The sequence below is a fragment of the Emydura macquarii genome, unplaced genomic scaffold (genome assembly GCF_026122565.2).
Source record: "Emydura macquarii macquarii isolate MOO-44397 ecotype Brisbane River unplaced genomic scaffold, CSIRO-AGI_Emac_v2 contig_2768, whole genome shotgun sequence".
NCBI classification, from domain to species: domain Eukaryota; kingdom Metazoa; phylum Chordata; order Testudines; family Chelidae; genus Emydura; species Emydura macquarii.
Genome location: NW_027132905.1, coordinates 43,800,525 through 43,812,329, shown reverse-complemented (window position 1 = coordinate 43,812,329; position 11,805 = coordinate 43,800,525). Strand labels below are relative to the sequence as shown.

General features: G+C 47.8%; 1 protein-coding gene across 1 annotated transcript; it reads right to left on the bottom strand.

The window, feature by feature from the left end:
* Window positions 1-4,590: 4,590 nt before the first annotated feature.
* Window positions 4,591-7,397, bottom strand: HES4 (hes family bHLH transcription factor 4). The gene is made up of 4 exons (XM_067566794.1): window positions 6,989-7,397; window positions 6,326-6,421; window positions 6,085-6,172; window positions 4,591-5,813 (listed from the first exon to the last, which is right to left on the bottom strand). The coding sequence occupies exons 1-4, from the start codon at window positions 7,094-7,096 to the stop codon at window positions 5,227-5,229; spliced, it is 879 nt and encodes a 292-aa protein (XP_067422895.1). The 5' UTR covers window positions 7,097-7,397; the 3' UTR covers window positions 4,591-5,226.
* Window positions 7,398-11,805: the final 4,408 nt, after the last annotated feature.

The following is an 11,805-nucleotide window of genomic DNA, read 5'->3' as shown; positions in this document are numbered from 1 at the left end:
CCTGGCTGCACTGGTCCTTCACACTGACTGCTGCCCTGCTGCTGCCTGGGGTGTTTTCATTTCCTTGGAAGTTTAAACCCTCCTTAATCCAAGCACCGGCCTCTCTCTCTCTCGGCTGGGTCTTCTCTTTCCTAGCTGCTGCGGTCCATGTGCTGGGCTCGGTTCTGCTCTGCCCTAATCAGGGGTACCCAGCGGCCTGGATCTTCCCACTAGGGATGCCTGCCAGCCCCTGGCATCCTATGATGCCCCCCACCCGTGGTGGTCCTGCCTCCCAGGAGGCTTGCCTGGGTCCTCCCCGGCTCACCCCCTGGCGATGCCTCATTTGGCCCCGTGCTGGTGCCACCCCCCGCGCCCCGGAGGGGGAAGGAGCGAGCGGAGGCGGGCGGCGGCGGCGGCCCTTCCCAGCAGCGGCAGGGCGGGCCGGGCCATGGCCGGGGCACACTCCCGCCTGGCGCAGGCAGGCGGCTGCGTGTGTGTGTGTGTGTCGGCGCGGCGCGGCCGGGGAGGGGTTTGGCTGCTGGCGGCGCGCCCGGCCGCAGGCTGCAGGGTTCGCGCTGTTCTCACGACCTCCCCGTCCCACGCAGGGCTGGGGCCGGGCGGCGGGCGGAGCCGGGGCCGGGGGGGGGGAGGCTGGGGCTGCCGCCAGGCCCAGCGCGCACCGCCTGCTGCTGCCCGTGCCGCCGCCTTCCGCCCCAGCCTGGCTCCTGGCTCGCTGCGGCTGCGGCCGGGACGGGGGAGGCTGCCTGCTGGGCGCCTCGCGCGGGGGCCTGCGTGCAACCCTTCCCCCCCTCCCTTGCACACACTCTTGCACGCTCCCCCACGCGCATAACCCTTCCCCCCCTTGCACACTCTCTTGCACGCTCCCCCACGCGCATAACCCTCCCCCCCTTGCACACTCTCTTGCACGCTCCTCCACGCGCATCGTCACCCCCTCATTTGGGGGGTGGTTACATGCACATCTTTTTTTTTTTTTTTTTTTTTTTTTGGAGGGGGGAGGCTGAATTCAGAACTGCTGGTCCAAATATGTCCCCCTGACTCCCCCCCCCCCCAATTATCCCCATATTTTAGGGGGCGAGGACCTGGTAAACCACCCTTGGATTAAGAGGGGCAAAAAACCCAAAGCGTTCCCTGGTGGTAGTCCAGGGAGCCACCTTACGCAGTACACCCCCCACCCCTCCAACCACCACCTGAATGCCAGTGGTAGGGATAAAATGAGCCCTGGGGAGCAACCAGTCCTGGTTTGGGGGGGTGTTTGATCAGGCAAACATCCTGCCCCCGGTTTTGCCTATCCCTACTCTTGTCTTTTCTCTTGGGTGCCTGTAGTTAATTTCCACTACTCTCTGTGGTTGTTAGGGGAGACATTTGTATTTAACTCCTAAATCTGGAGAAGGATCTCTGAGCAAAAGGAGCGGGGAGATTTTCTGGTTTACCCCCGGAAGAGTTTCATAGCAGAGCATAAGGATGGCAGCTGGTTTCCCACCACCTACCTCACTGGGGGCTGTAATTGTTAGTAAAGTGCTATGGGGATTCTTGGATGGGAGGTGACTGTTAGTGTATTGCAGCGTTATCTTGACAGTCGCCATTCTGCCTTTAGCATACTTCTCTCAATCATCCAGATATCCGAGCTGTGAGAGAGTTAGAAATACACAGAAAGATAACCCAAGATCAGATGGTTCTGGGGACAGGTGGGGGAACTGCCAGCCTTATTTTGCAGGGTCACCTGTCAGAAGGAAGGCCTGTGGGGCCTCAGTCAGTTTCCTCCCCACCCCTGACCCCAATGTATTCGCAGCACCACCACCACCTACCCTGCATACCTGCAGCTGCCCTTTCTTCTCTTCCTGAGTCTCTCAGCCCCACAAGTGAAATCAATCCCTAGCAAGTGAGGGAGGAGAAAGGGAAACCAAGAACTTTAGCAACAAGAGAGGGGAGGCCCAGGGTGAGAAAACAGCTGAGCAAGGCAAGAGAGAAGACACGAAAATTCCATCGTTCAGATACGTCTAAGCAGCAGGTCAGGAAAGGAAAATGGCAACTTCAGGGGGTGCTTAGCTCATGGTTGGGGTTGTTTTCCTAGTACGTGTCTCAGAGATAAAATTAATCCAGTGGGCTGAATCCTAATGGCCCAGCAAATGGAAAGAGGCTTTACCTGTAGCTAGCTGCCTTCTGTGAGCCAGACCGTGATAACCCTTACTCCTGCTACTACTTTGCACCATCACTGAAATCAGTGGGAGTAGTGTACTGCTCAGTATAAGGACATCACTGTCTCGCTCTGTTTCAGCTTTGAAATCACTGCATTCCTCTCTCCCACTGCTGTCCCAGAAAAGGGCTACACCCAAAGGACGTCAGGTGGCCTATAGCCTACCAGGTGGAGTGATAATGGTATAATCATTACCACCTGGTGCCTTTTTCACCCCTTTGGACTTTCACCTTCCAGCATCATCATCATACTTTGTACTTTTATAGCACCTTTACAGAGACAATGCCAGCTTAAAAAAAATCATCCTTCAGTCTGAAAAATTGCTACCTATGAGAAACACTTAAGATCATGGGAGAAAAATATCTCTTAAAATATAGACAAAAGGGACTGTAAAACCCAGAAAAAATGGATAGGGGAGAGGATGAGGTGGAGGAAGACTCAGGGCAAGGTACAGTAATAGAAATGATTTTTAGTTAGTTTGTCTGCAAGTGACTGGATTGAAGGTTGATGGTGTGTCTCTTAGAACGATCTCAAACTTCCTCACACCCATTAATTAAGCTGCTGATCACTCCTGCATGGTCCATTTTACATGGGGGGAAACTGAGGCATGGAGTGGTCCTGTGGCTAAGGTCACAAAAGAAGTCCGTGGCAGAGCTGGAAATAAAAGCAGAACACCTGACTCCTATATCTGTGCTTTAATCATGACAAGCTCTCATTGTTCATATAATCTTCTTAATGACAGGTATACCCTAAACTAGAGCATTTAAAAATGTCATGTAAAATTTATATTATTGAATGCCTCTCCTTTGGTGGGGGGAAAAATCACTGGAGCAACTTATCATTGTTCGCTGTATTTGAACTGATGTCATACATCAAAACCCTATTGGAAAGACTTTTGCCATCGAATAAGGTCAGTCCGGTCAGTCTTGCTGTTTTCTTTTGGCTTGGATACTTTAATATGTTAGCAAAGTAAAATCTGCTAAATCTAGGGCAGATCTGGGGGGAAATGGCGAATAAGGGACAAGTCAAGAGACACTGCCCTACCCTGGGGAAGTATACAGTTACATCCAGGCGACAGGCAGGCTTTCATCAGATCTTCCACCTCTTCTTCAGACAGAGGAGGCGGGGGTGCTGGCTGGTTGTGGAGAATGGGAGAGAGTCACTGTAACAGGATTTTATGTCTGCAATTGCATAACAAAGCCCCCTGGGAACCTTCTCATTCCAATGGATGCCTTCAGTTTTGGGAGTATGGGGATGCTTTCTGCACTGACCAATCATCAATATTTAGGAACACAGCGGTGTTGCCAGACTGGATCAAACCCAAGGTCCATCTAATCCAGTGTCGTCTCTGACAGTGGCCAAACGGTTCAGAGGATGGTGTGAGAAACCTCTACCTTGCCAGATTTGGGATAATCTGCCCCCATGAAAGTCTCATCCTGACCCCTAACAGATTTAGACCCTGAAACATGAGATTGTGTATCTCTTCCAAAACTTGTGGTTTTTAGCATTAACTATTTTAACTGTATGGTCGTGTAACCCCCAGAAACATCAAATCGCTCTTTGAATCTTGCAAAATTCTTGGTTCTAACACAGCCCAACTCATTTGGCACAACTAATATCCTACAAAGTCTAGGATTTTGGATTCTGATGGGGACATAATGTACCAGCCTTTGCATTAAAGGGATCTGCTTGCTAGGGGTTGAGTGATACAAAGCAGAGGTGGGTTATGTCTTTAGGTCTGGTTTGTGTGACATGCTTAATTTATCAGACAGTTCCCTTCCCCACCCCATAATATTGGAATAATGTGCACAGTGCTTTCCTTTCCACATTTTGCATTCATTCCCAGTGTTCTTTCTCCACAGCGTGGCCTTATTAATTGGTGACAATTGGAAGTGGTTAATTCTCTGTGCACCAGGTTGCAATTGCTTCCACTTGGCCAGGATTCAAGTACTGGGGGTGAGTCATAATGGGTGGCAAAATTGTCTTTTCCTCAATTCCCCTGCTCGTGGAAGAAAAAAAAAAAAACATCCTGAATTATTCTCTTTTATGAGGTAGGCATTGTGAGGCCGGGCAATTGAATTTACAACAGCATTGAGTATCAGAGTCTATCTGGCCCTGTCAATGAGAGTGGGGGAAAAAAAAAAAAGACACATACTAACCCTCAGCTCAGCGTTCCCAGGCATTTCAATAGGATCCCAAACTTCCAAAAGAGCCCGCTGCATACTCGATGAGACCTTTTATACCTTTTAATTGCCCTTCCCCACAATAGAGACGGACTCTCTCGCCTCTGTCCTAGGCAAAATAGTAACTTTTGCACTCTCTCCCCACATTCCCTTAAAAGTGGGAGGAAGAAGTGAAATTTTATAGGGCATCTTATTTCAATGAACTCCCTAAAAACAGGTAATGAGAGCAGGGCATTTCTGTGAGTGGGGGTGTGCGCAGAAAGCCCTCCTTGGCTTATAGAAGCCATTTGTGAAAATAAAATTCATTTCCTTGCATGTGGAATAGAGAGATTTTTACCATCAACCAAACCTCTATAAAAATATCCTTGTCATACATCCCTCAGTTTATTTAACATCATACAAATTGCTCCCCACACGATTTGCCTGCATAGGGCTTTCTTATCTCCCTTCTCCCTCCCCGCAATGAAAAGAACAAAGATTTCTATTTCAAAGAGTTTATTTGTTCAAACACCTGCAACTTTTTTGGAAGTCTTTTGACACACGCGCACACACACAAACAAGATACAAACAACTTTGGCATTATACTGGTGAATATTTGATACAAAACTAATCTCTTATTTATTTCTTTTTAAAAAAGTCTTTCAAATAAAGGCATTTTTTTAAAAGGAGTAAAAATACAAATTGAGATCCCAACCTCTGGAAATAAATAGAGACTTTGTACTAAAGTCCTTTTAAAAAAAAAAAAAAAAAAAGATCTGCTTTAAAAACAAAACAAGGATCCATACAACGGAACCAACCAAAGAGTTTTGTTTTGTTTTTTTTGTGGGGGAGAGGAAGGCTTTAAACAAGTCACCAAGGTCTCCAAACTGATTCACTGCGTTCCCCGATGGGACTCCCAGCTTGGGACACTGGAGCTAAGCTACCGCCAAATGACGTCAGACCCTGTACTGGGGATGCTGACGGAGTTGCAGCTGCGTTTCCTGGCCCACTGCCTGAAGACACTGGTCCATTGGCATTGGCATAGAGGGGGATGACTGGTCCGCTGTTGGGAGCAAAAGCTGGGTTAGGGATGAGGAAAGCGAATTGGCCATCCGTCGCTGGCACCAGCTGGAAACCCCCATACATCTTGGGGGACAGGGCTTCGGCTGGGTTCAGTTTGCAGGGTACAGGCACGGCTCCAGGTGCAGTGGCAGCTGGGGGAAGCTGGATGTGCAGAGGTTGACCCAGATGAGCAGGCTGGCCAGCTGGGGATGGTGGTGGAGGGTAATTCATAGCCACAATCTGGCCCAGGCAAGCGGAGAGGTGGCTGAGCAGGCGGGTGCGCACATCTGTGTTCACCCCTTCGCAGGTGGAGAGGAACCGGGTCACCTCGTTCATGCACTCGTTAAATCCAGCTCGGTATTTGCCAAGGACGGTGGGGTCAGCACTAAGAGCTGCTGCAATGGAAGAGGAGAGGGGAGAGAGGGTCACACATAAGCACTGGGAAGCAGGAAGGGTCTGACCCAGAACTTCGAGCCCCTCCACAGCCCGATGCAGGCACTTTATTCCAAGGGAAGGTGCTGAATCCCTGAAAGGGTGCACGGTGCTTGGATGCACTGCAGCGTGCATTGGCAGCTGCAGTCTCTGGGGTGCTCAGTTCCACAGCCCAGCAGTTCAGATGCTGACCTCCCCCACCCGGCTCCAGGGAGATGTACTGGAAGCGCTTACCTGTCATCTGGGCTCGCTGCAGGTTTCGCAGGTGCTTCACAGTCATCTCCAGGATGTCTGCTTTCTCCAGCTTGGAATGCCTGGAGCTCTGGCAAAGGGAGCAAAAGGGGAGAAAGAAAAGATGGGTGTCTCTCCTCTCACCAGCACTCCTCTTCCCCCCTCGCTGGGGAGCCTTCAGAGCAGTCCATGAGTCCTGCTCCCCCCCAAAAACTGCACCTGAAACCCCCAGAGCTCAACTTACATCTTTCTTCAAGGCGTCCAGGATGAGGGTCTTCAGCTGCCCGAGGCTCTCATTGATCCTGGCGCGGCGCCGCTTCTCCATTATAGGCTTGGAGGACTGGAGAGAAAGGGGGGGAAGAAACAGAAGCAGAGATAAATATGCTTGCCTGCCTTCCACAGTGCATTACGTTACAATCTCATTGCTATGCACATGCATATAATCTGCATGGCATATCAGCTCTATTGCATATTACTATACTTGTCCATTATTGCATGCTGTAATATGAAGTCTCACCCCAAATCATTTCCTATTCCTGTATGCAACCTGCTCATAAGTAGCACTCACTACTGCATGTCACTGTACACATCTGTATATGCTATGCATCTATGCTCTCATTACTTAATAGTAATCGCCATTGGATATTACTATACCCATCTTTATATTATAGGGATCTATGTTTATTATCATCCCTATTGCATATTACTATACAGTGATCCGGAGATAATCCCTTTAATATTAACCACCATTCCATGTGAACATACATCTTATATGTACAAAGCTGTACCTTCTATTGCAACAGCTCTTTAGATCATGGCATATGCAAACACAGCCCTCTCTAGACACACACAAGCCAGGCAGGATTATTCAATCTCTGAAGGCAAGAAGTGATGCAATTTAATTTACCTTTCTGTGTTCACTGGCACTCTTGGGCTTGTCCGGCGTGTGGCTGGAACTAGCTGGGGCGCCAGCAATCGGGGAGGCTGTCGGTTTCTCCATGGGATCAGCGGGCATTTTTTAAAAAAAATGTATCTTGACAACAAAATGCAAGTGGAGGGGGAGGGAGGTTGCAAAACAAAACAAAAAAGCACTTTATTTTCAAACTGTATCCCTTGGAATAAGCCCAGGCAGTGTCTGGGGTGGATGAGGTCTAGGCGGCTGCACCCTGGACACGGTTCAAGGAGGACTGACTCTGGCTTTGCAATCACTGATCAGAGGGTAAGTCAATGCACAGCGGCGACGCGACCTTGCACGAGGCTGCTTCGACTCCTGCAGCTGGACGGAGCCGGGCGGCTGCTGCTAAAGCAGCTTCAGGGACCCCCCGCTCTATTTATACCCGGCGGCTGCTCCCAATTCGTGTGAAACCTTCTCTGCATTCTTTCCCACACTCTCGCCAGCCAATGAGAGCCGGGACTCACCCCACCGGGCAGCCAGCCCGCCTGCCTATTGGAGGACGCCCCCGCGAGCTGTCAGTCACGCACTGGGCTTCCCAAAAATCCAGCCCCAGAGTAAAAGAGAAGCCAGCAGCCTTAGAAAAAAAAAAGTGCAATGAAAAGCCAGTGGCGAGGCTGCTGATAGCAGGGGGTGGGGGAGGAAGGGAGCAAGGCACCCCTCACCCTCCAAAAAGGAAGGGGGAAGCAATGCACTCTCCTCCACAAAAGGGGGCGTGTGTGTGGTGCAATTCTCCCAAAATCAGGAGGGAAGGAAAACAATCTCCCCAAAATGGGGCAGAAGCGATGCAAAGGCAGAGGAGTGGAGTTATCCGACTCCCCCAGAAAACCCAAGGGGTGGAGGATGAAGCTGAAAGTCACCCCCAATAGAAAACTGAAGTCAAACCAGAGCGACCAAGCCCCCAGAACTGGGGATCCGCGCAAACAGCCACTGCAATTGATTTGCTATTAAAAAAAAAAAAAAAAAAAAAAAAAAAAAAAAAGGGGGGGGGGGGCTCACTCAATGTTAAAACGTAACTTGTAGATCAGTATCGGAGTTGTTTCACAGGCAATTGTCCAGGCCTGGACTCAACCTGAAGTGTCTTTGTTCTTTGCACTGTCTTTGGGAAAGGCTGGTGCATTTAATCCAGAAGAATGCCACCACTCTAATGCTCTGTGTGGGGGGAAGGGTTTGTTTTAGTTGGTCCATTAAAACACTAAAGGTGTGTGGGGGAGGGACATTGTTTTTTGCATAGGGAACCACAACGTACTGAAAAGTTGTGCATCCCTTGAATACTATCTAAGCACTTCCTTAGCTGTCACCACTGGAATACAATGGATACAGGGAGGAAAGAGCCCTTTATTTAGCGACCTTTTCTAGGGACGAAGCTCCCCACCCAAACCCTCTCAATTAGATTCTTGCTTTTATGCCTGACCATCTTGATTTAATGCACAAACACCAGATCCATCTGGACCCTGCGTTGTCTGAATACGTTTTCCTTGACTCGAGGCTGGGAAGACGTGTGGAAGATGTGCCTTTATTCCTCCAATAGCACATCCTCTTATCTGAGCGTGGGGTTGCAGAGTTTGTCTTCTGATACGCCGGGTGCGCGCCCCCCCACCCGCCGCCGCTCCCCGCCCGGTATCACGTCAGGTTAAAGAGCGGGGGTAGATTTTTCCAGCGGTTGGGCTAAATAACACCGCAGCCTTTCTATCCAGTTGCTATCCTCATGTGTAGGGCGGTGATTGACCCCTGTGCAATGGTGCTCTATAGGGTGCAGGGCAATCAGATGCGTGGGTGAGAACATAGTTTGTTATTATAGGGCCTTGCAGTTTGAAATACCCCCCACCACCCACTTCTCTTTCCAGACTAGTGCCCACATTTCCCTCCAGCTGTTGCGAACTCCAGCAACAGCAGCTCCAGCAGCTGGTCCGGCACGCGAAGCCGTGGCAGGCGGGCAGCCAATGGGCTCGGGGCTGCCGGCCAAGCCGCCTCCCATTGGCTGGCAGCTCCCCCAGCTGTCAATCAAGCCCCGGCGCCAGGCAGCAGCCAGCTGTGCTCGTGCCTCCACCCCTCAGATGCAGCCCATGTTGGGCGCGCGCTCCCCTCCTCCTGCCTGGCCCCGGGAGCACGTGCCAAAGTGCTTCTGGCTTCCTGCGCGGTGCAAAGGCAGCCAAGCTCCAGTCATGCACCAGGCAAGGGAGGCAGCCATGGGAAAACCACGCCTCCTCCTGTGCTCCAGAAATAATCTCCCATGCCAAACAGTGCCTCTCTGTCCCATTAATGTAAAGAGAGACTCAGCTAGATCAGATCTTTTTTTTTTTCCTCTTGCAGATTTTTCTCTCTTGCCTTGGGAAATTCCTTCCTCCCACCCACCCCCTCCTGACTCCCTCTCTCTTTCTTGTGTGCATAAATCAAGAAGGGAACAAATAATCATAATAATAATCAGCGCTCAGACAGTTGGAGACACAAGGATCAAGGGTTAGAGGAGGAGAAGCAGAACAAGAATTTGGCATGGTACCTGCATGCTGACATTTGCAACAGCTCCAAGAAGGAATCAAAGTGTCAAGTAAAAAAGAAGAAGGGTGTGAAGTAAGCCAGCGCACCCTGAGAAGCCCTCTCTCCCCAATCTCCCCTCCTCTCATCATACCTTTCCATCCTTCAGCTAAAATGTATCTTTGGGTCAAATCTGACTTTCCTGGTGCACCTCAAAATGCCCTTGATTAGATCCATCTATAAGGGAAACCCCTTAAAAGAATCATTTTTCTGCACCGGATCTACCAAATGCAGATAAAACCAATGGACATTTGGGATGCCCCAGGAATGCAGGACGAGCCCCAATATGTGAGTTAGGGTGTAGGGTTGATCTGGATGTTTACTGCGGCAGCACTGGGCTGCCTGTCCTCTCTTTATAGAGATAAAAGTTTGTATCTCCCTCTAGCCCCATTTCTGTTTGTTTATTTTAAGAAAGAATGCAACTGCTTCAGACTACAATAGTGTGAAGATGATTGTGTGTGTGTGAAACTATGCAGATGAAAGTGCAGAATCTCCCTTCACTTTTTTTTTCCATTTAGCTTATCCCCTAACTAAACGCATTAGAAAAAGTCCTGGAATGAATATGATATTTGCAACCATCACATCTGTGTTAGACCCCTTTCCTCCAACCTATGTCTGGCCTATCTATTTAGCTTGTAAGCTCTTGGGGGCAGGGACCCACTATCATGTGTTTGTATAGTGCATAACACAATGAGGCCCCATTCATGGTCGGCCCACAGATCCTACCACATAAACATGATTAATAATAACTCTCACCCTTTTTATATGGAGGTGATCTCATAAACTAGTCGACAAGCCCTCAATTAATTTCTAAGCTGTCCTAGTTTAAAGACCATTCTACATAAGGCTCATATATATATTTAGAGTTGGCAGAATTTGTTTTTTATTTTTTGATCATTTCAATGGATAATATTGATGTTTATTTTAAAACTTTTTAAAATGTTATCATTTTAAAATTTCACAATTGCACAAAATTATGGGTTTTAAGCATATTTTAAATTGTTCATTGATTTAAATGTTCACATTTGTGGGAAATTACAGGGGGTCGGATAACAGGGTTTATGACAATGAATGTTGAAATTCAAAGCTTTATAACTATTAAAACATAAACAATCAACATCATAGGACAAAACCTACAAAGTAAATATCCTTAAATCAAATTCCAATAAGTTCCCAAGTAGCATTTTTCTTACTTTGCCTCTCTGTAAATTTTGATGATTATTGATGGAAATACTTTTTCGTCACTTTGTAGGTGTATGGTGAAATTGATGTTTACTGATATTTACCAATAAAAATCTAATCCTTCCAAGCCTGTACCCAATCATCCTCTAGTCTCTAGATTTACACAAATTATTTTTATTAAACTATTTGAAATTCAAAATGAACTTACTGACTTAAAAACAGTTTTTGTTATTAGGTTTTTTGAAGCAATGACTAAAAAGATGAATTGAACTTTTTAAAAATGCTATTTTTACATTCAAATTTCTTCTTTTATGAAACATGGCTAACCAAATGCACTGTGGATTGCTTTGTTAGAAAAAGTTATATAGCCACTTATATATTCAGTTTCTTTGGTTGACCTGGCTTATGTTTTGCTTTTAGTTTGTCCTGATTAATTGTTTCATTTGGTTTTAACCACTTCCGACGCCAGGTTTATAATTTGTAACTTTCCTGACACTGCTATTGTAATTAGATGTTGACCCACCTAACTAAATAATCAAATCTCCCAGCAGAACTGGAGACAAGTGTGTGAGTGGGTTAGGGGTGGGGTGGAAACACATTTTTCAAATTTCTAGTGTCTTTGGACAGTGTCTGTAAATTGCTGGAGAGGGGGGGAAGAAGAAGCCCGCGAGCGCCACCCTCAGGCCATTTTGTTAAATATTTTGACTAACAAATATATCCCTGGTCTGAAAAGCCCCACTATTTTGCTCAGACCTTATGATTATAAGAAGAATGCAGGGAAAAATTATCTTCCTCATTGCAACCCCACTGACTTAAACTTAGCTGGGGATAGTCTTGTCCGTAAAGGGCAATATAAGATGTATAAAGATTAGTATTAGTGACAGCGGATGCATTGTTTGGTTCTGCTCTGGCATTGTGTTCAGGGTGGGTTTTCTGGAGGGCTGTGATGCGTAGACAATCTTTTAGGTCAGGCTAGTTCTACTTAACTGATGCAAGAGAAGATTTTTAAAGACTCGCCTTGATTCCTTGTTAGGTCTGATGCCACATAGCCTGTG